A 27,581-nucleotide genomic window follows, 5' to 3' on the forward strand; every position below is an offset into this window, starting at 1 on the left:
TTTTTTTAAAGATTTTATTTATTTATTTGACAGAGAGAGATCACAAGCAGGCAGAGAGGCAGGCAGAGAGAGGAGGAAGCAGGCTTCCTGCTGAGCAGAGAGCCCGAAGTGGGGTTTGATCCCAGGACCCTGAGATCATGACCCAAGCCAAAGGCAGAGGCTTAACCCACTGAGCCACCCAGGTGCCCTAAAGGGCAATTCTTTTTTTTTTTTTTTTAAAGATTTTATTTATTTATTTGACAGAGAGAGATCACAGTAGGCAGAGAGGCAGGCAGAGAGAGGGGAAGGGAAGCAGGCCCCTGCTGAGCAGAGAGCCCAACGCGGGACTCGATCCCAGGACCCTGAGATCATGACCCGACCGGAAGGCAGCGGCTTAACCCACTGAGCCACCCAGGCGCCCGGTAAAGGGCAATTCTTTATGCCAAAATGATTAAGCGCAACAGACCTCTTGTCGATATATATATATATATATATATATATATATATATATATTTTTTTTTTTTTTAAGATTTTATTTATTTATTTATTTGTCAGAGAGAGAGAGTGCGGGAGAACACAAGCAGGCAGAGCGGCAGGCAGAGGCAGAGAGAGAAGCAGGCTCCCCACTGAGCAAGGAGCCCGATGTGAGACTCGATCCTGGGACTCTGGGATCATGACCTGAGCCAAAGGCAGGGGCTTAACCAGCTGAGCCACCCAGGTGTCCCTCGAGTTATATTTTTGTACACATTGTGGGAAGACCATGGAGCCAGGCATCTCAGGTTCTGGTGTCAACGCTGCCAGCTGTGGTGCCCTAGGCAAATCACTCAGCTGCTTTGTCCCTTAGAAGTCTGGCTGGAATGCAGTATTTCTCAAAGGATTACCTGAATCAGAATGACCTGGGCTATTTTTCAAATATTTCTGGACTATTTTTTTTTTTTTTAAGATTTTACTTATTTAGGGGTGCCTGGGTGGCTCAGTGGGTTAGGCCGCTGCCTTTGGCTCAGGTCATGATCTCAGGGTCCTGGGATCGAGTCCCGCATCGGGCTCTCTGCTCAGCAGGGAGCCTGCTTCCCTTCCTCTCTCTCTCTGCCTGCCTCTCCGTCTACTTGTGATTTCTCTCTGTCAAATAAATAAATAAAAGCTTAAAAAAAAAAGATTTTACTTATTTATTTGAGGGCAAGAGTGAGAGAGAGCGAGACTGAGAGTGAGAGCAAGAGAGAATCGCACAAGCAGAGGAGTGGGGGATGGGTAAGGGGCAGAGGGGAAGGGACTGGCAGACTCCCAGCAGAGCAGGGAGCCTGATGCTGGGCTCAGTCCCACCGGGACTGAGCCAACGGAGCGCTCCTATTTTTTTTTTTTTTTAAGATTATTTATTTATTATTTATGTTATTTGAGAGTGAGAGAGAGGGAAAGAGGGAGAGAGAGAAAGCCCAAGCTGAGAGAGGGGCAGGAGGAGAGAGAGAGAATCTCAGACTGACTCTGCCCTGAACACAGAGCTCACTATGGGGCTCGATCCCATGACCTTGAGATCATGACCTGAACCAAAATCGAGTCACTCAACCGACTGAGCCACTCAGTTGCCCCCTGGACTATTTCTTATATTTGGTGAAAAAGAATCTCTGGGGATGAGGTCCCAGAATCTGTTTTTTTTTTTTTTAAAGATTTTATTTATTTATTTGACAGAGAGAGAGAGAGACAGGCAGAGAGGAACACAAGCAGGGGGAGTGGGAGAGGGAGATCAGGCTTCTGGCTGAACGGGGATACGGATGCAGGGTACTAGGACTCTGGGATCATGACCTGAGTCTAAGATAGTCACTTAACGACTGAGCCACCCAGGCACCCTCCAGAATCTGTATTTTTTAAAAAGTGCCCCAGGCCATTGTCATATGCACAGGGACTCACTAGATGGGATCATTGATAGGATCGCTTTCTGGTCTAAAATTCTGTTCATTCTCATCACCTGAATTTTACCTGATTTTACTTTCTGTGAACAAAATGGCATTAACAGGAGAATGGCAATGACACTAGCTAAGAAACTATTTGTCTGGTGCTGTTTGGGGCCTTATACTCATTGTCTTATTCTTTTGCACAATAATCATTTGAGGTAGGTGTTATTGTTATCAGCGAAATATACGTAGATTCCAAGTTGGAACTCTGTATAAACTTCCAACTCTAAGATGATTAAGTTCTGGAACTTAATGTACAGCATGGCGACAAGAGTTAACCATACTGCTTTGTGTATTTCAAAGTTGTCAAGAGAGTAGATTTATTTAAGAGTTCTCATCACACACATACACATTGTAAGTATGTGATGTGATAACTAACCTTATTGTGGTAATCCTTTTTCCATATATATATGTACATATAATAATTACGTTGTGCACCTTAAGCTTACACAATTTTATATGTCTACTGTATCTCAATAAAACTGGAGGGGAAAAGTCAGGGCTCTGATTTCAAAGTTAATGGTTTTTTTTTTTTTAATTTTTTTTTATTTTTCCCCCCACACTCTTATGCTGTAGTAAGAAACTACAAAAGAACTTATTATAATTGACAAGCTCTAGTGCAGCAGCTTCTCTTCATACAATAGATTATTATTTTAGGAGCTGTTTCTTCATCCTAGTTGAGTCACTGAGCCTCTCCTATTGTGAACGTTAATTACCTGATGTGACGATGATAGTCTGAAAACAGTAAGTGTCATTCACACTCTTTGCCTTATTTTTCTTGCCTATTTAAAATGTATTCTTGGGCACCTGGGTGGCTCAGTCGGTCAAGTGTCTGCCTTCTGCTCTGGTCATGATGTCAGCATTCTGGGATCAAGTCCCATGTCGGGGTCCCTGCTCAGTGGAGAGAGCTCTCCCTCTGCCTCTCAGCCACTTGTTCTCTCTCTCTCTCACTCTCCCTCTCTCAAATAAAATCTTTAAAGAAAATTAAAAAAAAATAAAATGTATTCTTATATTCTATGCATTTTATGAGGCAATCCAAGTCCTTTGTGTGTGACAGAGAATAAATTGGATATTAAATAAATAATCAAAAGTAAGCTATATTTATGAATTCACTTAATAACTGCATTCACTTGGGGGTGCCTGGGTTGCTCAGTCGGTTAAGCAACCGACTTTCAGTTTCAGCTCAGGCTGTGATCTTGGGGTCATGGGATCAAGCCCCACATGGAACTACACACTCAGTCTGCTTCAGATTCTCTCTCTCCCCCTCCCTCTGCCCCTTCTGTGCCTGCGTTCACTCCCCCCCCAATAAATAAATAAATAAATAAATAAATCTTTAAAAAATATTCCATTCACTGAAAGAGAAAAAAAATACATGAAGTTGTGATAGCCCAGGATAATTTCAGTTTGTGAAATCTCAAATCTATAACAAACTACAAGATGGAGGGAAAAGAAAGAAATCAGACAAGACATGGATTCGAAATTTGATGAGATCTATCTTTTGTATACTTCTCCTTGAGTTATCCATTTCAGATAGAGAAGGGAAGGGGCCCTGACAAGCTAAAATACATGAAGTTCTTTGAGAAGGAGGAGGAGGTTGGTTTGTTTGGAAACTAAGTCAAGTTAAAGGCCATGTGAAAGAGGAGTGCCTTTTCCTCTCCAAGGTATTTGGAAGGGAATAAAAGAAGAATGGCAGAGGATCAAGCTTGGGCATGATTAGGAAAGTAGATTAATTGGGTCATCCAGGAAATTCTTGTGCTGGTGACCAGTTTGCATGGAGTTTGAACTGGTCAAAACAGAAATCATCTGGCCTCCTGACTCATTAGTTGTGACCCATTATTTTTGTCCCTGGTTCATGAGAAAAGCAGTTTTTATCTAATTTCCAGCTCAGATGAAAAGAAACAAACGTAGTATTATTTCTGCTGTTTTTGAATGCTGTTGTCTTAGCATACAGGAATAGGAAAAGGTACCTGACTGGTTTGGGATAATGTTTGTAGAAAGAACATTGTAACACCATAAACAATGTATTGTTATTTTTTTGGATTAAGACAATACAGCTGGAAGGAGCCCTAAATACCATCTAATTCCTTCATATAGACATTGAGGCCTGTGAAGGTCAATTCTATTCACTGCCTAAGAACATATACCATAGATTCGGGAGCCAGACCTACCTGGTTTGAGGCTCAGCTCTGCTGTATATGAGTTTGTGGCCTTGGGCCTGAGGAGGGCCTCACAGAAAGAGCTGTGTAGCCCAGAGTGAGTGGAGTTTGCTAGATGGGTAGGCATTCCAGACAGAGAGACTGAGGGTTTGTCCAAAGAGGGAGGGCTGGGAGGGAGAGAGGGATGCATGTTGGTTGCATGGGGAGGTGAATGTAGCTGGAGCTCACAGTGCTAAACCCCAGACTAAAGAGAAATCAGCCAGGGAGAGAACCTGTTGCCCCTCCTCTAGAAGAGGAAACTTCATTGGCAGTTTTTTTTTCTTGCTATTTCACTATTACTTTGTATCAGTTATACACTCAAAGAGGGTAAGTTGCTATAAACTCTAGAATAGGTTTCTTTGTCAACAGGGTCTCCCATACTTTGGAGTTCAGGAAGACTAGGCAGGGCTTGGGATGTTGCTGGTCCTTAGGAGCCCCTTCTAATTCCCCTGTGAGCTGAGTTCTCTCCAGCCCAATGCCCAGCATATGACTCTTGGACAAAACAGCTCTGGGTGTGGTTATAAAACATTAAATAATAGCTACCATTTCTAGGTACCTGACATTGATTCATTTAATCCCTGCAAAAGGGGGGTGCTTGGGTGGCTCAGTGGGTTAAAACCTCTGCCTTTGGCTCAGGTCATGATCCCAGGGTCCTGGCATTGAGCCCCACTTTGGGATTTCTGCTTAGTGGGGAGCCTGCTTCCCTTCCTCTCTCTCTGCCTGCCTCTGCCTGCTTGTGATCTCTGTCTATCAAATAGATAAATAAAATCTTAAACAAAAAATCCTTGCAAAAATTTATGAAGGAAGCCCAACTATACTTTTTTCTTTTCTCAACTTAAAAAAAGTTTTCTAAAAAAGATTTTTATTTACTTATTTACTTGACAGAGTGATAGAGCACAAGTAGGCAGAGTGGCAGGCAGAGGGAGAGGGAGAAGCAGGCTCTCCACAGAGTGGGGAGCCGGCTGAGGGGCTCAGTCCCAGGACCCTGGGATCATGACCTGAGCCAAAGGCAGATGCTTAACCAACTGAGCCACTCAGGCGCCTCTTTTCTCAACTTTTCAAAACTCATCTAGAGAAGTAGAACATACATGCAAAAAATATTTAGGTTTAATATATCTTATATATATTAATATATAAATTCATATAAATTTAATACACTTTCACGAAAAGAGCACAGACATGTCACTAGTGCCCAGCACAAGAAAAAATTAGCAGTGGGGCCTCTGGGTGGCTCAGCTGGTTAAGTGACTCTTGCTTTTGGCTCAGGTCATGGTCTCAGAGTCATGAGATTTAGTGGGGCATTGGGCTCCTGCTGAGTGCAGAGCCTGCCTGGGATTCTCCCTTTCCCTCTCCCTCTGCCTCTGTATGCACCCCCTTCCGCCCCCCTCTCCCCCGCCCCCATGTGTGGTGTGTGCTCTTTCTCACGCTTCCTCTTCAAAAAAAAAAAAAAAAAAAAAAAAGGAGAAGGAGGAGAGAAAAAATTAGCATCACTCAAAGGAACTTTCATGACTGCACCCAGTCACTAGTCCTTATTAGCCCCCAAAGGAACTGTCCTCCTTACTTGTAACAGCAGAGTTTAGTTTGCTTGTTTTGTACAGTGTTACTTGTCTGTGGTTTACCTTAAACTGCAGATGATTACAGGTCTGATCATTTTCTTTCATTGCTACATTATTTCCTCTACCTTGTCTCTTGAAACATTTTAAGCCCCAGAAAAGTTGAAAACTGAGTATAGTGAACACCCATATGTCCTTTATAGAGCGCTGAGGACTATTAGTATTCCTGCTTTCTGGGTGAGGGAGCTAAGGCAAAGAGAAATGAGGTAACCAGCCGTGGTCATGCCTGTAGGATGTAGTTTTGCATCATTTGCTGTTTACTCAGCTCTAAGACCGTGAGCAAGTCCTCTAACGTGTCTGAGGCTGTTCCTTCATTAATAAGATGGGGTTCCAGACTGTTCTGAGGCTGAAATGTGAGGAACATACGAAACTGTATGTGAAGAGTACAGGGGCTCAAAAGGCATATTAAAAACACAGGCTCCTGAGTCTCACTCTCCAGAGATCCCCGCTAAGCAGGTCTGGGGAAGGAGGCATAAAGTTGAACAAGCACCCTAGGGGACTCTGATTGAGGCTCAAATCCCCTCCCACAGTACCAAAAAAACACTAGTATGAAACAATGATTCCCAAACTTCAGAGGCTATCAGAATCACTGTGAAGACTTGGACATTATTCTTGCTGCTGCCTCCACATTCACTGACTTGAGAAGACAAAAGAGGGTTGTAGGTGCTGTGTAGGCTTGGCCTCTTTAAGGAGGACGCATGACTCAAAAGTAGGTGAAAGGGAAAAAAGAAGTAGGTGAAAGGGCAAGAGTGTTAGGTTTCAAAATGAGAGGTCAAATCAGAGGGAAGTAAAAAAATAAAAAAGAAAAGAAAAGAAAGGAAGAAAGAAAATGACTCCTTGTGATCCAAGGAGTCATTACTCAAAAGTCAATACATTCTTACTATTTTACATCAGACCAGGGGTTAGATTCACTACTGGTACACCAAACATCTGCTTACAGCTGAAACAAAGCTGGAACACAAAAAAGAAAAAGAGAGAGAGAGAGAGAGAGAAAGAATCTGATTGCTTGAAGCATTGAAAATGTCAATCACATGGGAGGGGGGGACCTAAAAACCAATTCAATACCTTTTTGGATTTTCAAACATTTATCTTACGGTTTGGTATTGTGTTTTATTTTGAATCCTACGGTGCGAGAGGGAGGGAGAAATACCGTATTTTTCAGCTGAGGGAATTTATATGTATGAATTTGGTCTCATTGAAGGGATATTTACTGGGTCAGTTTGGAGCTTTAAATATGATCCCCTGCCACCTGCCAACTGTCCCTTGTTTACATTCCCCCTGAAAGAAGGCGAGAGGGCCAAGGCCGGCAGCAGCCCCTAAAATCCCCTGCCGCAAGTCGGGGTGCGGGAGGGGAAGTCCACAAAACTCCCACCCTGCCAGGGCCCTTGTCACAACTTGTTTGCTCAGATCATCTGGTGCAAGTCCCTGCATTTTAAAGGCAAAAAGCCTGGAACTCAAATGTTGGCGACTTAATTTCCTAACTATCTTTTAAAAGGCATAACCTACAATTTAAAAAAAAAAAAAAAAAAAAAAAAAGAAAGAAAGAAAAAAGACCATCTTGCATTGTCAGCACAGACCGCTATCATCCTGGAGTGGTTCGGTCTTGCGTGTCGCTCAGAGAAAATGAAGGGGGCCAACCGAGGGTATTTCAAGGCCCTTTTTGGAAACTGCGACTCAGCTTTAAATGAGAAATACATTTGAAAAACTGACTTTAAAAACACAGAAGCCATAAAACAGTCTCCACGGGTCCGTCATCGGGTTAGAATTTCACCAAACTTCATAAGTGATTTACTTGCTAAAAATAAGCCTAGGAGCCGGGGTTTGCGTTTTTTAAAGAGCGTCCTATTTTGAGGACTGACGGGAATCAACAGGTTACTGCCCATTGGGGCGCGCGACTCCGCCGCCACCAGCCTCCCCGCCCCCCCTCCCCCAGCAGGGCGCCCACTCCGGGCGGGGCCTGGGGCAGTTCCGCGTCCCGCGCCGCGGATCACGTGCAGCTGAGGCGCGGGGGGCGGGGCGGGTGGGTATAATACAGGCCGGTCACCAGCGCCCCCACTTCGAAACGCCGCGCGGGACTCGCCGGGCCGTGAGCTCTCCGCTGCAGTGGGTCGGTAGGTGCGCGCACCCCGTTCCGTGCGTCGCGCACTGGCGCGGGGATCCCGCGGGGCTGCAGGTTGGGACGCGGGGCGGTGGTCCCGGAGCCTGCCCGCCTCGCCGCCTTGGGGCGGTTTCCGGGTTGGGGTCGGGGTTGGGGTCGGGATCGGGGTAGGGAAGGGGCGGTCTCCTGGGCCTGCGCTTTCCCCCTTGGCTTTTGTCTTTCGAGTCTCTGCGCTCGCTGCAGTGCGGGTGTAGCTTTTGGGCTTGGTTGCGGGGTAACAGTTTCCGTTTGTCCCGCAAGTCCGTTACAGAAAAGGAAATGCGCTAGCAAATCTGCTTCAGCAGAATTTCTTTAGGAAGTAGCGACAGCGAGGCTGTGGGCACTGGCGCCTGACTTGCGCCCTAAGAAGGGCTCTTACTCATTTCCTGTAGCATTGGGACCCCCGGCGCGGGCGGAGCGTGAACTGTCTAGCCTTGACCGGGCGGCGGCCAGCGGGCTGTGCAGGTTTTTTCCCACTCTGCTGCTTAGGAGTGAGGCGGGTTTATGTGGGTGTATACGGGTCATAGGAGGCACAACTTACATGGAGGAGCCTCCTGGAGTGTTTCCTCAGAGCTCTTGTGCTTAGTTTCCCCTAGACGAAATGCAGTCCTCCCCAAGGAAGGAATAAATCCCCCCAGAGCCTTTATAGTTTTGACCGCCAAAAATGTCTTGTACTTGAAAGCTCTCTTTTTAAGTAATGTCTGCACCCAGCGTGGGGCTTGAACTCAAAACCTCCAGATCAAGAGTCACCCGCTCTACTGACTGAGGCCCCCAGGCACCCCTCTCTCTGGTTTTGATATGGGTTTTAACTTGGTTCTAATGTGTTTGTGAACAGATTATCCTCTTCAAAAGGCATTTCTAGTATCCTGGTGAATAAACAAGACCAACATATCAACAGTGCAGTGTCTCCGCTTGTATTCCCTGCACATACTCTCTTCTATTGGAACTTTACACATCATGTCTGAAAGCGGGTCTTAGAACGGGTTTGCCCAGGGGGGAGAGCGGTCAGCTAGAGAGTGGGGAGAAGTGCAGAAGATTCAGCTTGAGTTTTTATCTCTTCTTGAGATTCGCGTTTACTTGGGAATGAATGAATTTGAGAGATTCTTTTTCTGGTGTCCTGAAAGCAGTGTCTTTCCCACAGATCCTGTTTCTCTGAGAAGAAAAATGGCATCTGTTGCAGTTGATACACAACCGGTATGAATTTTAAATCGTGTCTTGATCCCCTTTCCCTCCCCCGGGTGTGTTGAAGGCATTAACACGTCCCTCCACTTGGTTGCAGAGTGTGGTGACTCGGGTAGTCAACCTACCCTTGGTGAGCTCCACCTACGACCTTGTCTCCTCGGTTTATATCAGTACAAAGGATCAGTATCCATGCTTGAAGTCTGTGTGCGAGATGGCAGAGAAGGGTGTAAAGACCATCACTTCCGTGGCTGTGACGAGTGCTCTGCCCATCATCCAGAAGCTAGAACCACAAAGTGAGTTCTGATTTCTTCTTTCAAGATTCAGTCCCAAGGAAGGAGCGTCTGGGTGGCTCAGTGGATTAAAGCCTCTGCCTTGTCCTCAGGTCATGATCTCAGGGTCCTGGGATTGAGCCCCAGATCAGGCTCTCTGCTCAGCAAGGAGCCTGCTTCCTCTTTTCTCTCTGTCTACTTCTCTGCCTACTTGTGATCTCTGTCTGTCAAATAAATAAATAAAATCTTAAAGAAAAAAATTCAGTCCCAAGGGATGGGGCAGGGGTGATCCCGGAACTGGCTGTAATATGTGAATGCCAGCCTTAACACGCCTAGCACACAGAGGCAAGGTCAGGGAATACTTAGCCTTTACCCAGGCACTTGCTGCCTTTCCTTAGAAACTGCCACATGGCCCTCATTGTTCTAGAAGATCTGCCTCATAACCATAGACGATCAGGAGAGAGAAACAGTTAACCTAGAGATGCCTCTGTACTGACAGCTGAGATCACAAGAGGAGCTAGTGGGTGAACTGAAATACAGGACTTCATGCACTATTTTAAAAAGTAATACCTTTCCGCTTCAATTAACATAAGCAATTCACCCACTTGAAGTGTACAATGAAGTGTTAATTTTATTCATAGAGGTGTGTAAATATTTTTGCAATTGATTGTAGAACCTTTCCCATCACCTCAGAAAGGAAACTCATACCAGTTTCTGTTTAGGATGATGAAAAAGTTCTGGAAATAATAGGGTGATAATTACACGTATTGTGAATGAACTTAATGACAACAAATTACATATTTTGTACACCTAGGAGTGGGACTGCTGAGTCCTCTAATACTGTGTAAAGCTTTTGAGGAGCTACCAGGCTGTTGTCCAAAGCCCCTGCACCATTTTAGCACCATTTTAGCACCATTTTACAGTCCACCCAGTAGTGTATGAAGGGTCCATTTCTTGTTACTAACCGGTTTTTTTTTTTAAAGGTTGTTTACTTGTTTATTTATTTGACAGATATCACCAGTAGGCAGAGAGGCAGAGAGAGGAGGAAGCAGGCTCTCTGTTGAGCAGAGAGCCCAGTGGGGGCTGGATCCCAGGTCCTTTGGATCAGGACCTGAGCCGAAGGCAGAGGCTTTAAACCACTGAGCCACCCAGGTGCCCCTATTAACAGCTTTTTAAAAAAATTTCTTTTTGAGATTATTTTTTTAACTGCTTGAGTAAAGGTTTAAATCATTCCTCTAAATGGTTGGATCATGGACTTTTGGGACTAGAAGGAAGCTTTAGAGCCTGGTTTTCCAAACTCTGCTCCTTCCCAGATGAACTTATTAGTGCATGGGTCATTACTGGAAGGGAAGCTTAGGTTAAAAACGGGGCCTTGCTGGCCAGATCCAGGGTGTGCTGTTCGCATACTGTTGGCTGGTGACAAAGTAGAATATGCCGCCACTTCTGGGAAGTGTAGGTGGGGATTAAAATGGAGTGGAAATGTTCATTTTGGGAATTTCAGTTACTTTACTCCTGGAATGATGGTTCGGGTGAAGCCTGGCTTCCCTTGGCATTAACCTTAGATACCAGTTGATGAGGAAGAAGCTTCTTAGCCAGCTTCTTACCGGGCATGCTGCTGCCTCTGCCTGCTGCTTCCTTTCACCCCGTATTTCCCTGTCTGTAGAAAAGTGTTGGCAGCAGCCTGCTGTTGAGCTAGACACGAGGCAGTGCATCGTATAGTAAATGAGGACCAACAGTTTTGCCATTTTTTTAATAATAAGGCCCAAGTTTCAAGGTACACTGTAGTGTGTATTCATTCTTACCTGCACTTAATGTTTTCCCCATTTGTAATTCTTCTAGTTGCTGTTGCCAACACCTATGCGTGTAAGGGGCTAGACCGGATTGAGGAGAAACTGCCTATTCTGAATCAGCCAACAAACCAGGTGAGCTTGGCGGGGAGTACTGAGGCTTACTGCCTCACATGTCTAAGTCTTCGTGCTCTGTCTGTCGAGCACAGGCTGTGCGTATCATAAACAGAAAATACTCTCTTCTCCTGAATGTGTTTCTGAAAGGGCACTCCCTTCCTTGCTGAATTACTGTCAGGTTACCGCTAAGAAGTAGAGATGAGCTAGCCACTTTTGGACTAGAATGCTTTTAGTCAGATCTTTATTTGTGGTTTTGCCTCTGGATGGTACTGCTCTCACAAGTAACTGGTCCCCATGTGGTGTTAGATAAAGGTGGGTGTGGTGTTCAGAACCTTTTCTTACTTGGTATCCAGTAGGATGGAGAATGACCGCTCTGCCCCTGTGCGGGCCTCCTGGGGCCCTGTGCATCAGGCCAGGTGGGCATGTGCCGTACCTCTCTGTCTGCTCACAGCCATGCGTGAGCTGCTTTCCCTATAAGTATGTCAACATGGAAAGTGCCTTTTCTTCTCTGTAGTACTCTTTGTGCCTTACTTAGTACACATTCATCGAGTTTAAAAAAATACTTAGTGACAAATTTTACATCATTTTACCTCAATAGCGCCTCCAGCAACCCTTGAATGGTGGTAGTGGCAGGTAGGGGAGATAGAGCTGATGAGGAAATGGAGGCTTAACCAACTCCAAGTGACTTGCCTCACACCTAATGCTGAAAGTGAAAGGGCCAGATTCCTCTTTCAGCACTTCAGTGAGGCTGCGTAGTTGGTGTTTATGTCTGTGCTGCACCTCAGCCCAGTGGTGGTTTCTCTGTTTATAGGTGGTTGCCAGTGCCCGGGGTGCTGTAACAGGGGCAAAAGATGCTGTGACAACTACGGTGACTGGGGCCAAGGATTCCATGGCCAGCACCGTCACCGCGGTGATAGACAAGACCAAAGGAGCGGTGACGGGCAGTGTGGAGAAGACCAAGTCTGTGGTCAGTGGCAGCATTAACACAGTCTTGGGAAGTCGGATGATGCATCTGGTGAACAGTGGAGTAGAGAATGCGCTCACCAAATCTGAGTTGCTGGTGGACCAGTACCTCCCTCTCACGGAGAAAGAATTAGGTAATTGGTTAGGGCACCTGGGTGGCTCAGTTGGTTAAGCATCTGTCTTCGGCTCACGTCATGATCTCGGGGTCCTGGGACCCTGCATCGGGTTCTCTGTTCAGTGACAAGTCTGCTCCCTTTGATTCTGATTTGTCACTTTTGCTCTCTTAAATAAGTAAGATTTTTTTTTTAAAGAACTAGGTAATTGGATTTTTGTCTTGAACTAATGGTTTATATCTTAAAAGCAGTCTTTTAAAATGGTTCCATTGAGATCTGCTTAATGTGCCATAAAAGTCACCTGTGTGAGTCTGAGTTAGAGTGCCCAGCCATCACCACAGCCCAGTGGTGCCGCATTTTTGTCATGCCAGAAGACCCTTTTTGCCTGTTTGTAGTCCCATCTCCCTTTTCTTTCCCAGGCAAACGATAAGGTGTCTCTGTAGACTTTCTCCTAAAGTAGGTTTAAGTTTCACGTTGAATACCACATAGTAAGTTTGGAAACTCTGGAGAGAAATTAACCCTAGAGAAATTTTTTGTAAGTGGATTGTCTTTAATGGTCTGCTTTATAGAATCGTTACGCATTCAGTGCCAAATACGATGTTGTCCGAGAAGCTGACTCGAATGGATTGAGATGTGTAGATGAAAATGCAGGATGCAGTAATAACTTATGTGTTGGGTAGTTAAGCCCAGCAGCAGGCAGGAGCTGTCTTGGGGAAATGAGAACGTAATTCCTAGGTGGGTGGGTAGAATGGACCAGGTAAGATCCAGATTAGAGGCCAGGCCTTATCACTAGCTGTGGCCCCTTATGCCCCCCCCTTTTTTTCTGTTTTCAGAAGAAGAAGCAAAAAAAGTTGAAGGGTTTGATACAGTACAGAAGCCAAATTACTACGTACGATTAGGATCCCTGTCTACCAAGCTCCGGTCACGTGCCTACCAGCAGGCTCTCAACAGGGTTCAAGAAGCCAAGCAAAAAAGCCAAGAAACCATTTCTCAGCTCCATTCCACTGTGAATCTGGTGAGTAAGACCTCATTTAAAGGTAGCCAAGGTGAGTTGAGTTATTTTAACAAGTGAGAGTAGATGCAGTCATGAAATCTAAGAATTTTAATCTTAATGAAAAACCCAAAGAGTAAAATGGGCAAAGAGGATACTCACAGAAAAGCAGGTATAGATAGCTGAACTCTAGGAAGCAATGTTCTCTTGGCCTCACACACTGGCAAAGCTTGACGCTGTGGGTAATGAAGTAGGGAACGGAAGGAGGTATGCGTGTACTTGTGCCCTTCTGGGGGATATAGGGACTGTTCTGGGTAAGTTACATCTATTCCTTGAGCAGTTTCATTTTTGGAAGTGTTTCCTGTAGATACGTGCAGAAGTTTCGAGTTAAAAAAACGTATAAGCAAGGCCTGTCAACTTAGAGGAAACTAAATTGCTACATCATAAAGGAGCTATTGTGTAGCCTTTGAAAGTTGCCAAGTTACAGAACCGTATGTCCTGCCATTAGAAACTGGTTTCTTGGAAGGGGAAAGAGGTAGCTGGCAACAGGGAAGAGGAGGTTTTAATTCCTTTTCCTTTGGTGATTTTGTCTTCTGTGAATATATGTACTAAATTTGAGTTGCTTTATGTCTGCTAAACTGGAAATAAATTGGAGACACTGGTTTAGTAGTGAAACAGGCAGTAAAGAACTACGATTACCTGGCTGATTTACAAAAAAACCAATAAAATTAATAGCAGGGATCTCTCCTTAAACTCTCATGGAAATTTTTTTATATTACCTGATTGATACCATAGACCTGAGAACAAAAGGCTAACCTGAATGACTGGTTTGTTCCTTCGTTATTTCAATGCGTTCTAGATTGAATTTGCCAGGAAGAATGTGCATAGTGCCAACCAGAAAATTCAAGGTGCTCAGGATAAGTTCTATCTCTCCTGGGTGGAGTGGAAGAGAAGCATTGGTTATGATGATACAGATGAGTCCCATTGTGCTGAGGTAAGACATCTCCCCTGCAGTTTCTGAGGATGTTCTTACTCAATTTTTCGTTCTCGTTTTCCCGTCATTCTCAGAATATTCTGTCAGAAGTTTGAACAGGACTATGTACCTAGGTTAAGTAACAAAAAACTAAAATGTGCAGTAATTTAAGTAATCTACAGACACATACATTACCCGTAACAGAAAATAGTATTTCTGTGGGAAACATGGGCCTCGCCCTCCTACTGGGTCCAGACCAGACTAGTGGGGGATACAAATATTTGTACTGCTTTTGATGACCTAGACAAGGTGCTAGTGAACACAGATGAAAGGAGCCTAACTCAGCCTTAGAGTAAGGATGGGTGAGTCAGGGCTTGCTGGAAGAGCTCCGTGCTAAGCCGGGATCTCCCTGGGTGCATAAAGTAGGTGAAAGGGCACTAATGTTCCGGATGCAGCAGTAGCACACTGTGGTCCGAGGAGGTGGTTCTTTGGGTTGCAGCAGCTTGTATGCATATCTCTGAAAAGATACGCTCTACTCAGGAATCTTATGTGGGCTTTTAAAAGTTGAATCAGGCACTTGGGTGGCTCAGTGGGTTAAGCCCTCTGCCTTTGGCTCAGGTCATGACCTCAGGGTCCTGGGGTCAAGTCCTGCATGGCTCTCTGCTCAGCGGGGAGCCTGCTTCCTCCTCTCTCTCTGCCTGACTCTCTGCTTGCCTCTGATCTCTGTCTGTCAAATAAGTAAACTCTTAATTAAAAATAAATAAATAAATAAATATCTTTAAAAAAGTCAAAGAATCCACATATATGTGGACACAAAACCCGTTTACTGGAATTGAACTGATGGATTAAATAGCATTGTTGGAGCCCCTGCTGATTTGTCAACTGTTGTGTTTTCAGCACATTGAGTCACGGACTCTGGCTATTGCCCACAGCCTGACGCAGCAGCTCCAGACCACGTGCCACACCCTGCTGTCCAGTGTCCAGGGGTTACCACAGAACATCCAAGACCAGGCCAGTCACCTGGGGGTCATGGCTGGTGACATCTACTCAGGCTTCCGCAGTGCTGCCTCTTTTAAGGAAGTGTCTGACAGCCTCCTCAGTTCCAGCAAGGGGCAGCTGCAGAAAATGAAGGAGTCTTTAGATGACGTGATGGATTATCTTGTTAACAACACGCCTCTCAACTGGCTGGTAGGTCCCTTTTATCCTCAGCTGACCGAGTCTCAGAATGCTCAGGACCGAGGTGCACCAAGGGACATGAGCAGTCAGGAGGCCCAGCAGCCTCAGCACAGAGCAGCTTAGAGCTGTCCTTGTCACCAGGATGGGTGCAGCCTGCCAGAGACTTGATGTTGCCATTAACCTGCTAGACACCTTTGAGTTGGGGAAGCATTTAGCTAGAGAAAAGGTCCTCAGTTGTAGTCCCTTCTAACTGGAGTCAGAGCTTTAAAATGCTTGGCATTGGCAGATGAGTTCTGTTGTTTACCTGGCTGGTAAGAAGAGAAGGCTAGGTTGGTCAGAGTCTCTCCAGGACTCCCAGAAAGTTTTCATGAATTTATAGTCTCATCCATTGTTAACCATTTTTGCTGTTTGTATTGAATAAAAGTACCTTCCCCTGGGCTGTGCTGTGGGCTAGTGTCTGCTCTGTGGTCTGATCTGAGTAGGCTGCTTCTCACTGGTTTGTCTCACAAAACATGCCTGTACAATCTTCTTTTTCACCCCATGAAGGAAGGCGCCCTATGTATTCAATAAAATTCACTGCAGAACAGATCAGTTTTATGCTGTGTGTTCCATGTGCTTTTGTGTGTTGCTTTCCTAGAGCTGCTTGGCCTGCATGACCAGGTTATTAACACACGTACATGAGTTCCAGTCAGCCCCCTGAGGAATTGGCTAGCGCAGTAACATTGGAAGGCTGGAGCTAGGAATGGACTGTTTGGTAGCAGATTGTTTCAAGATTCCATTTATTTAGATTTCCTTCATTCATTGGACCAAGAGAGGGAGGGAGAGCAAGCACAAGCAGGGGGAGCAGCAGGGAGAGGGAGAAGCAGGCTCCCTGCTGAGGAAGTCAGAATGGCTTGATCTCAAGAGAGGGGATCAACCAACAGAGCTGAAGGCAGACGCTCACCCAGGCTCCTGATGACAGGTTTTCAACAAAATAAAGCTAATGTGTATACAGGAATTTTTACGAGGGGACAATTACTGCCTTTATCTCCCCACATTTTTTTTTTTAAACTTGAAGGGTTTTACTTGAGAGAGCAGACTCCGCACGGAGCAGGGAGCCAGCCTCAGTCCTGGGACCCTGACCTGAGCCAAAGGTAGACGGTTAACTGACTGAGCCATCCAGGTGCCCCATTGATCTCCCCATTTACTTAACCTTGGGAGAGGGGGTTTTTAAGCCAGTATAAGGCTGTTCATTGCTGCCTGCCTTGCTGAAAAGGAATCAAAAGTTGAAAGGAAGCGAGTGAGTGACACTCTGCATCAGTTTCCTATATAAAGGCAGGCATTTTTTGCTAAAGGGCTGTTAAAAACTGTGAGCCCTGAACTATGAGACTGGTCAGTGTCATTCTCAGCAGGCCTGGACTTGGCTGTGTCCTCACTTTGGGAGAAAGCCACTCACACTAGTTGGTGAGATACTGTTGGAAGATCAGATGGGAGTAGTCAGACTCTAGACCCTCAGCAGGAAAGCTGCTCACTTCCCTAGGTGTTCAGACTTGGAGCCCCTCGATGTTGGTCAGTTGGGAGGGAATCTCAGGAATCTCCTAAACAGCAAAGCTGCAGTATGCTGAACTGTTAGAGAAATAGTTTGCAAATGGTGAAACACAGAAACGTGCTTCTGTTTGTTCTGCTAAAATAAGGTTAGCAAGGCAGCTCTTCAGAACTGAAGTCTTAAGATTTGTCTCCCTTTTCTACCCTGGTTCCCCCGTTCTCCCCAAGAAAACAAGGAGGCAGCATATAACTACATGCACTTTTTGATGTGAGTGAGACACATCAAAGCTTACAAAAGTTTCAAAAGCTTACAAAGTTACAAAACTGAATTTTCCCCTTGAGGTAACTCCAGGAACCAAATGAATTGGAAGAGAGAGACTCCCTGAGAGGCTTCTTGAAGTTGAGAGGCGACTTTGTTTTCCAGGAAGGTGGTGAAAGTTCCAGGACTTTGTTTCAAGGCCACGGTTCATGGGCTTCCAGAATGGAATCTGTCCATCCACACGCCCATCTGCCCCCAGTAACTGGCATTTTCTAAAGCAACTGTCTACCACACACTTACTTTACTATGACTTACAGGGTCTTTTTGTTTTGTTTTGTTTTCTTAATCCAAGTGGACCATGACCTTGCCCCTCTGCCTCAAAACTCCAAGGCTCCTATCTTGTGGTTTATTCTAAATGGTTGAAAATTACATGCCCTAGACTACACATACTTTCTTAATCCTGAACAAAGACCTGTTTCCCCATCCTAAAAGTTGTAGTGCCAACTGAATTGCTATAGAAATTGGGACTGTTCTCAAACCTTGATGAGGCAGACAATGTAAAGACTACTCTTAGCTTCCAGAGGACCACCACTAGCCCTCATTTTTTGCCACGTGCTCTGCACGCTTGTGGTTTTGTCTGTCCTTGGATCATGAGTCTGTGCCTACGTGCATTCCGTTCTGTTCTCAACATGTCTCAAATCGTGATCTGGCTTCTTAGAGCTTTCTTGTTGCATAAATGGGCAGTTTTGGTTTAACAGACTTTTCCCCAAGGAGGACAGGTCTTGGGGAGGAAAAGCTGAGTAAGCACAGTAACTGGAAGGTTGAAACATTTGGCTGCATGAAGGCTGGCATAGCATGCTTGAGTGTTCAAAGATGTTTTCTCCTTTGCATGTAATAAGACAGACTGCTTAGTTCTGGGTAAAAAGATCAAAGGAACATGGCATACTAGCCATTAATCCCTTAGACTTGGCTTTCTCATCTGTAATGTAGAATTAGTGATGCTCTCACAGAGGAAAGTGAAGTGTTTGAGGATGGGGTATCCTTTTCTGTTCTGCACTAGAAGCATGGGGACACCACCTGTGGGGCAGTGACATACAGTGTCTTTAACTTGCTAGTCTATCCAGTGTAAGCACATATTACCAGGTGATTAGGGAGATATATCCACTTTGATAAGGCATTACAGATACTAAAGAGCTAATGAAGTGAAAAAGGAAAAACTGAAATTTGGTCTATTTGAGCTTTTCCTTTTTTAAAGATTCACTTATTTGAGATAGCAGGGGACACAGGGAGAGTGAGAAGCAGGCACCCTACTGAGCAAGGGGCCTGAGGGGGGGCTTGATCCCCAGGACCCTGGGATCATGAACTGAGCCTTAAGGCAGAGCTTAACCAACTGAGCCCGCTTAACCAACAGGGCTCGCTACAATTATTCTTTCAGAAAACCATTTAGCTCATGGAGGTGGCTGGTGAGGGAGGGAGGAATACAAAGCAGGATAGATACTTGTGCATAAATCTTTCAAGAAATGAAGTGTAAATGATGCCTGGGAGAGTAGATGTGGGGGTATGGAAAGGAGGGCCCTTTGCCAGTCTGGTCTCTGGGCTCTTACGGAGTTGGGACTGGGTGAGCTCCAGGAGTGACCTCATACTGAGGTCTGCATGGATGATGGTCTAGTGAGATGTGTAGATAGCTGCATTTTTCTATATATATAGTTGCATTAAAAAGTTATTTAATTCACTGTTTGAGTTTGTAATAGAAGGCATGAACTGTGATGAGAATGGAAAGACCAGAAACTTCCCCCAAAAGGTATTTATCGTCTTAGGGGAAGCTTGTTGATGACTGTTCAAGTAATACCTGGGGGAGAACACTACTTGTCCCTCACTCTGGCCCCAGTCTGCTAATTGAAAAATTCCCTACCTTTTTTTTTTTTTTTTTTTTTTAAAAGAGATTTTTTATTTATCTGACAGAGATCACAAGTAGGCAGAGAGGCAGGCAGAGAGGGAGGAGGAAGCAGGCTCCCCGCTGAGCAGAGAGCCCGAAGAGGGGCTGGATCCCAGGACCCTGGGATCATGACCCGAGCCGGAGGCAGAGGCTTTAACGCACTGAGCCACCCAGGCGCCCCTCCCTACCTTTATTACTACAAAATTAACCTGCAGAATATCAAAGCAGTACAGGAATGGCAGGGCAACAATTTGGGTTTTCAGTTTTATTGGCCAAAGCAAAAGAGAATGCTAACTTAGGGGATATTTCCTGCTGGGGGTGGTGGGGGAGTTTTGATGTCTTCTAGAACTTAAAGTGAGGAAAGTAGGGAACAGTGTTAAGTGACACTTGACTAAAGTAATGAAGAGACGAACTGGTATTTCCATGTAGATAATGATGGAGAAACACTTACCACTTCAATTCTGCTTTCATTTCTCTTGGGTGTATGCGTGAGAGTGGCATTGGGAATGGGTCATGCAGTCGCTGTGTCTGACTGAACTGCCAGACTGTTCACACTGTTTGCTGCATCTTACGTGCCTGCCAGCAAGCTCTGGGGGTTCCGACTTCACACCTTCACCAACACTTGGTGAAGCCAACGGCTTAAAGAAAGCTTCGCATTGGGCACCCGGTTGGCTCAGCTGGTTGAGCAACTGCCTTTGGCTCAGGTCGTGATCCCAGATCGATTCCAGCATCAAGTTCCACACTGGACTCCCACCTCTATGGGGAGTCTGCTTCTCTCTCTGACCTTCTCCCCTCTCATGCTCTCTCTTGCTCTCTTTCTCAAATAAATAAATTAAAAAAAAAAAACTTAGCATTATAAAGAGTAGATGTTTCGTTTACGCTGGCTGGAGCACAGGAAAACTCAGCTAAGGACGTAGCTCATGTATCTATCAGACTGACTCCACGTATAAAATAGCCCTAGTGAACTCCACACGAATAACATTAGGGAGCGTTCTCCTGTCCTCTCTCTATGCCAGGGATTATCAACTGTAAAGATTGATAAAATGCAGATTCCTGGGTTTCACATCTAGAGATTCTGTTTACTGGGTCTTGGTGGTGGTACCAGGCACCTGCACTTTTTAAAATCATCCTTCAAAAAAATAAGTTAGGGGTGCTTGGGTGGCTCAGTGGGTTAAGCTGCTGCCTTCGGCTCAGGTCATGATCTCAGGGTCTTGGGATCGAGCCCCGCGTCGGACTCTCTGCTCAGCCGGGAGCCTGCTTCTTCCTCTCTCTGCCTGCCTCTCTGCCTACTTGTGATCTCTGTCAAATAAATAAATAAAATCTTTAAAAAATAATTAAAAATCTAAAAGCATCCCTTAAAAAAAAAAAAAGAGCATCATCTCTAGTGATTTCTGCTGCAGGTGACCTACGGACTACTCTCTGGGAAGCAAAGGAAAGAGGAAACAAATTAATTTTTTTAAAAGATTTTTAAATTTATTTGACAGAGATCATAAGTAGATAGAGAGGCAGGCGGGGGTGGGAGTGGGGGAAGCAAACTCCCCGCTGAGCAGAGAGCCCAATGTGGGGCTCAGTCCCAGGGATCACGACCTGAGCTGAAGGCAGAGGCCTCAACCCACTGAGTCACCCAGGTGCCCCAGAAACAAATTACTTTAACCTTTGACAAAAATAGGACTAGGGTTACCTGTAGTCCTCTCCAAATAAGACCTTCAGTCTGGGTTCCATAGTGTCCTAAGACATACTTTTGGCTTACCTGCTCGGATGAATACACAGGAGCTAACAGTGACTAGGTTCACTTTAATTTTGTTGGGATGATTTCCTATGCTGAGAGTTCTAGCCACTTCCACAAACTTAGCTAAAGAGAAATCATTGGGGTACGAGAGGGTGTTCTACAGCAGGGAAGGGGATGTGCCCCCGGAGGTAGTACCCGCTGTACCACACTGTTCAAATAAAGCAGAACCAAGGCACTCCCAGCTCTCCAGCTTGCAAGCACGTCAACAGGCCACACAGGCAAATCTATTTCGAATGGTAATAGAGAGAGAGCACATGCACAGGGTGGGGAGAGGGAGAGCGAGAATCTGGAACAGACTCCCTGCTGAGCGCCAAGCGGACCCCAGGCTCCAAATCACGACCCTGAAATCGTGACTGAGCCGAAACCAAGAGTTGGACGTTTAACTGACTTGAGTCCCCCAAGTCCCCCAGTATTTTTATTTCTGGAACAGTCTCATCTGTCCAGGGCCTTAGGCCACCAGTAGGCCACCTTTAGGCAAATAAGAAAATGGCCCCTAGTCTCAGTATGTGTAGCGCCACCTTCTGGAAAGTTGTCATGTAAATACGGGACTCCAAGAAGTGAGATGAGAAAGGTGCCCCCCCTAAGGTCCTATGGTGAGCAACCTGCACAAAGGTACACAGAGCTGGGCGCCTGGGTGGCTCAGCTGGTTAAGCAACCGCCTTTGGCTCAGGTCATGATCCTTGAGTCGCAGGATCCAGTCCTGCACTGGGCTCCCAGCTCCATGGGGAGTCAGCTTCTCCCTCTGACCTTCTCCCCTCTCGTCCTCTCACTGTCTTTCTCTCAAATAGATAAAATCTTAAAAAAAAAAAAAAAAAAAAAAAGATATACAGGGTCACAGGAATCCTAGCATGGTCGTTTGGTTTCCTTGGAAAGAATGTGTTCCTAGCTTCCTGTCCTTTCAGGGAGGGACTGTGGTTATCTCAGAATTTTGTAGTCTATCTGTTTCTGAGTTTGGCCTTTAACCCTGAGGGGTGTTCTCTGCAAGAGAATATTTACACTCCATCAGTGGTCTAGACTACACTTGTTCTTGTCAGTGAAAAACGGATTCATTTTATAGGTGTATGAAATCATTTCTCTTGTGCCACATTTGTAAAAACCTCGTAGATTTTGACCTGTAGATGATCAGGCACAACGGTAACATTTTACTGTAAACTCACTGTGGAAACCTGATGGACTGTGACTACCTCTTGGTTGCCCCACACTCTATTTTATTCACAGCCCCCAAGTAGGTTTTGCTGGTAGTCAGGAATTTAATGGAAATTAGACACTCGGGATTATTCTGGATTTATGGAGGGGGAATTGTATGGCTTTTCTAAAGCATCTCAGGTACTAGAGGCACGTTTTAAATTACTATTATTTTATACAGCAGCACTCTACACTTTTCCTCTAAAATTTTGAGAGTGAGATAATCAACCTTTTGCAAAGAATTCTGCTTTAGGCCAACAACTACCTAGCCTATAGGTGACTTTGGAGGTAGTGTGTATGTGTGTTGGTCTTTAAGGAACTAAGGAAAGTAAAAGCTACTGTTTATTAGGCACTTTTTACAAGTTAGGCTCATTCTACCTTCATTCTTCATATGCAACCAAATGAATTAGGTGTTTTCCTCATGGGAGAGGTGAGGAAACAGTTTGAAAAGATAGAAGGATGGGGTTTAGATTGATGTCTATTGATGTCAAAGGTCAAGTATTTGTTGTTGTGCTTGTTTTAGCACTCTTCTTTTTTAAAAACTTTTTTCAAAGATTTTATTTATTTGACAGACATAGCAAGAGCGGGAACACAAGCAGGGGGAGTGGAAGAGGGAGGAGTAGTCTTCCCATCGAGCAGGATCCTAGGACCCGGGGATCATGAGCTGAGCTGAAGGCAGGCGCTCATTAACTGAACCACCCAGGCACCCCTCTTTTTTTTTTTTTCCTTTTATGATTTTTATTTATTACAGAGAGAGAGAGTGAACAAGCAGGGGGCGTGGCAGGGAGAGAAGCAGGCTCCCCACTGAGCAAGGAGCCTGCCTCAGGGCTCCATCCCAGGACTCTGGGATCATGACCTGAGCTAAGGCAGCCAGTTTAACTAATGGAGCCACCCAGGTGCCCTCCCCAGCACTATCTTTTGGGAGAAAACTGCACCTTGTCTCCTGTTTGGAGCCCAGAAAATTTCTTGGCCTGAATCTTCTTGTGTCATAGCTTCCTGTTCTCTTGTGTATTTGTTAAAAAAAAAAAAAAGGGAAGTGATATTGGATGTTAAAAAAAAATACAGTTAATATGGGGCACCTGGATGGCTCAGTTGGTTTGTGACTGCCTTTGGCTCAGGTCATGATTCTAGGGTCTGGGGATTGAGCCCCATGTTGGGTTCCCTGCTCAGCAGGGGAGTCTGCTTCTCCCCTTCCCCCAGCTCATGCTCTCACTCACTCACTCTCTTTCAAATAAATAAAATCTTAAAAAAAAAAACAAAACCCCAAACCACATCAACACCCCCCTCCATACAATTAGTAGAGATAGTTGAGAAGAGAGAGCTAAATCATGCATATCTTTTAACTAATAAGGCTAAAGTTGCAATAGTTGACTTGTCTGGCTAACATTCTGAATGAGTTTGTAAGCTCATTGTTGGATTTTGTGGATGTCAGGTTGCACTGAATATTTGCAAAGTCAGCATTCATAAATAGAATGCAGTTAGATCTGGGCAAACTGAGAGCCTCGGGAACAAATGGTATAAGTCTGTACTCAGGCCAGACGTTTCTCTGAGCACCCGAGTTTTGTAGGGAAAAGAACAACAAACAGGATTCCCTCTTATGGTTGGTTTTCCTTCTTGTTTTACTATTTCTTAATTTTGAAATAACACAAAACATCAAATTTACCATTTTAACCATTCTTTTTTTTTTTTTAAAGATTTTATTTATTTATTTGACAGACAGAGATTACAAGTAGGCAGAGAAGCTGGCAGAGAGAGGAGGAAGCAGGCTCTCCGCTGAGCAGAGAGCCCGATGTGGGGCTCGATCCCAGGACCCTGGGATCATGACCTGAGCCGAAGGCAGAGGCTTTAACCCACTGAGCCACCCAGGCGCCCCCATTTTAACCATTCTTAAGGGTTCAATTCCATGGCATTGGGTACATTCACCATGTTGCGCCATTGTTACTGCTTTACGTTTCTAGAACATTATCATCCCAAGCATAAATTCTGTACCTGTTAAACAATGACTCATTTCTTTCCTCCCCCCTCTCTGCGTTTTGACGGTTTTTGTTATGTTTCTGTTAAGTTTTATGTTATGTTTTTTAGTTATGTTGCCTCTGTTAGGTGATTCGCCAATCTTTTTCTCTGCTCTCAAGCTTCCAGCCTTTCATAATTTATTAGACGTTACTAATTTTCTGCTTCTAATCTGCTGTTGGCTAGAAACATCACTTAGCTTATCAAATTTGCATGTAAAGGAAGAGTTCCTAGAACTTCTTATCCCTGAAAGCCTTTCCTCTGTGGAGAAGTACTAGGACTTTGTGATGGCTCTTCCAACTTTTTTATTCATTTATTTATTTATTTATTTATTTATTTATTTATTTATTTGACAGAGAGAGATCACAAATAGGCAGAGAGGCAGAGGAGGAAGCAGGCACCCCGCCAAGCAGAGAGCCCGATGCGGGGCTCGATCCCAGGACCCTGAGATCATGACCTGAGCCGAAGGCAGCGGCTTAACCCACTGAGCCACCCAGGCACCCAGCTCTTCCAACTATTAAAAGACCTTTTCCTTCCTCAGTTCCTAGACATTTCCCAAAGGGTTTATATTTGTAAGTCGGACTTATGATAAAAGTGGAGCATTACTGTTTTTAACAGAATAGTAAATTAATAGAAGAATAACCAGAAGGGCCTGATGTTTTGTATTTTAAAAAACACTTTCTTTCTTTCTTTTTTTTTTTAAATTTTTATTTATTTATTTATTTATTTATTTTTAAAGATTTTATTTATTTATTTGACAGACAGAGATCACAAGTAGGCAGAGAGGCAGACAGAGAGAGAGGAGGAAGCAGGCTCCCCGCTGAGCAGAGAGCCCGATGCGGGGCTCGATCCCAGGACCCTGAGATCATGACCTGAGCCAAGGCAGCGGCTTAACCCACTGAGCCACCCAGGTGCCCCTCTTTCTTTTTTTTTTTTTTTAAAGATTTATTTTTATTTATTTATTTGACAGAGAGAAATCACAAGTAGACAGAGAGGCAGGCAGAGAGAGAGAGAGGGAAGCAGGCTCACCGCTGAGCAGAGAGCCTGATGCGGAACTCGATCCCAGGACTCTAAGATCATGACCTGAGCCGAAGGCAGCGGCTTAACCCACTGAGCCACCCAGGCATCCAAAAAACACTTTCATTTAGTAAGTTCCACCTAGGTAGTTTCCTTTCAAAGAGAAGTTTCCTTAGTGCTTTTGTAATATGAGTGAATTGTGGGAATAAGACCATGAACACCTTGTTAGAAAGCCTGTCTACAGAGAAAGTAAGGGCCATTCACAAGCAGTCGTGTATCCAGGAGCTCACCTGGACATGACTGCACATTTCGTTAGTGTTTTTTTTAATATCCAAGATTCTTCTTTTTCAGGTATTTGATTTGACTGCCATAGACTTGACATCTGAGACTGATGAAATTCCAGATATTATAGCTTTGGAAGAGGAGGATGCATCAGATCACTCACATGCTAATGGTCCCGAGTCCTCTCAGGGCAAAACATTGAATAACTAACAAGAACATACTCCCTTTGGCTGAATACACAATTTGGGTCACATTAAACTTCATGCTTGCTCATGTGTTTATTCCTGAGGCTTTGGGGATTAACCTGTTGTGGGTTACAATCTCTTTCTTTATTTCTTTTTGGCTACTTGGTCTTAATTGTAATGAAACTGATTGGTGTAAACTTTTGTAAGAGAACCTAGTTCTGCAGCATATATCATTTCATGTAATTCAAAATTTAATCACTGATATGCCTATAATAAAAATTGTGCTGTGTATAATGTTGAATCAGAGTGATTAAAATTTTTTTAACTTATATATTGGCACTTTTTTTTTTTAAAGATTTTATTTGTTTATTTGACAGAGATCACAAGTAGACAGAGAGGCAGGCAGAGAGAGAGAGAGAGGGAAGCAGGCTCCCTGCCGAGCAGAGAGCCCGATGTGGGACTCGATCCCAGGACCCTGAGATCATGACCCGAGCCGAAGGCAGCGGCTTAACCCACTGAGCCATCCAGGTGCCCCTATATTGGCACTTTTGTCTTTATTTTTGGCCTCCCAGGATGGGTATTTTTTTTTTTTTTCTAAAGACTTTATCTATTTATTTGACAGAGAGATCACAAGTAGGCAGAGAGGCATGCAGAGAGAGAGGAGGAAGCAGGCTCTCCGCTGAGCAGAGAACCCAATGCTGGGCTGGATCCCAGGACCCTGAGATCATGACCTGAGCCAAAGGCAGAGGCTTTAACCCACTGAGCCACCCAGGCGCCCTAGCCAGGATGGGTATCTTAATAGGTCTGTGGGTCAGTGGTTTTTTTTTTTTTTTTTCTTTTCTTTTTCTTTCTCCTAGCCTAGTGGTGAGCATCTGATTGAAAATAGATCAACTAGGAGGAAGTATATCGCAAGGAGTAAAGATTGTGTGTTCTAATATTGGCTCTGCCACTTACTAGTCATGTGACTTTAAACAAGTTACTTAATTTCCTTATACCTCTACTTCCTCATCTGTAAAATGGGCATAATAGTAGAGTTTGTTATGAAGAATAAACAAATTAACATTTGTGAAAAGCTTAGAGCAATACCTGGCGTAAAGTAGCGTTAAATAAGTATTAAATGGTAGAAACAATGGTTGACCCAGTAGTTGTGAGCATCCCTAGTGTCCAAATCATAGTTTTGAAATGTCTTTTCCCACTAAAAGAAATCAGGGCTTCTTGGAGAAATGGCTGATTCCAGGTTTGAGGCAGAAAATTTACAAGATGATCCTTGAACTTCTTGCTACTCCAGATGGCAAGGAAACTGACTTGAAGAGTTTCCCATTGACTAAAGACAGGATAGTTTGAACTTCAGTAAGGATAATAATTGCAATAGTTTGAACCCCATCAAGTGCAAACCCTTTTAAATATCAAAGTGTATCATTATACATATAAAAATTTAATTGGTCACCTTCAGGGGATGATAACAAACCAATTAACTGTTAAATAAAGGGAAAAACAGCCATCAAAAAAAAATTTAAGGGATGCCTGGGTGGCGCAGTTGGTTGGACGACTGCCTTCGGCTCAGGGCGTGATCCTGGAGTCCCGGGATCGAGTCCCGCATCAGGCTCCCAGCTCCATGGGGAGTCTGCTTCGCTCTCTGACCTTCTCCTCGCTCATGCTCTCTCTCACTGTCTCTCTCTCAAATAAATAAATAAAATCTTTAAAAAAAAAAATTTAAATCTTCCCATTTGCAAGGATGTGGATGGAACTAGGGGGTATTATGCTAAGTGAAATAAGTCAATCAGAGAAAGACAATTATTATATAAACTCTCTGGTATGAGGAATTTGAGAAATAAGACAGAGGATCATAGGGGAAGAGAGAAAAAAATGAAACAAGATGAAACCAGAGAGGGAGACAAACCATAAGAGACTCAATCTCAGGAAACAAACTGAGGGTTGCTGGAAGGAAAGGGA

At 44.5% G+C, this 27,581-nt stretch overlaps 1 protein-coding gene across 3 annotated transcripts; it reads left to right on the top strand.

Annotated features, from left to right (window-relative positions):
- The first annotated feature begins 7,763 nt into the window (after window positions 1–7,763).
- On the top strand, window positions 7,764–25,929 carry PLIN2 (perilipin 2). 3 transcript variants are annotated; one of them, XM_044265604.1, is made up of 9 exons: window positions 7,783–7,840; window positions 9,012–9,064; window positions 9,150–9,345; window positions 11,161–11,243; window positions 12,037–12,322; window positions 13,135–13,316; window positions 14,152–14,286; window positions 15,163–15,453; window positions 25,513–25,929. In XM_044265604.1, the coding sequence occupies exons 2-9, from the start codon at window positions 9,035–9,037 to the stop codon at window positions 25,651–25,653; spliced, it is 1,344 nt and encodes a 447-aa protein (XP_044121539.1). In that variant the 5' UTR covers window positions 7,783–7,840; window positions 9,012–9,034; the 3' UTR covers window positions 25,654–25,929. The 3 variants fall into 3 exon arrangements, with proteins under 3 accessions (XP_044121540.1, XP_044121539.1, XP_044121538.1); XM_044265603.1 differs by having other exon boundaries at window positions 7,807–7,848; XM_044265605.1 differs by lacking the exon at window positions 25,513–25,929 and having other exon boundaries at window positions 7,764–7,844; window positions 15,163–16,029.
- The last annotated feature ends 1,652 nt before the right edge of the window (window positions 25,930–27,581 follow it).

Source organism: Neovison vison, chromosome 9 (genome assembly GCF_020171115.1).
Source record: "Neovison vison isolate M4711 chromosome 9, ASM_NN_V1, whole genome shotgun sequence".
Classification (NCBI taxonomy): Eukaryota; Metazoa; Chordata; class Mammalia; order Carnivora; family Mustelidae; genus Neogale; species Neogale vison.

Bases quoted from the DNA above. Each gene is read 5' to 3' on its own strand.
- PLIN2 (XM_044265604.1), top strand. From the start codon at position 9,035: ATGGCATCTGTTGCAGTTGATACACAACCG. The intron at 11,244-12,036 runs GTGAGCTTGGCG...CTCTGTTTATAG, and splicing joins TGAATCAGCCAACAAACCAG to GTGGTTGCCAGTGCCCGGGG. The intron at 13,317-14,151 runs GTGAGTAAGACC...AATGCGTTCTAG, and splicing joins TCCATTCCACTGTGAATCTG to ATTGAATTTGCCAGGAAGAA.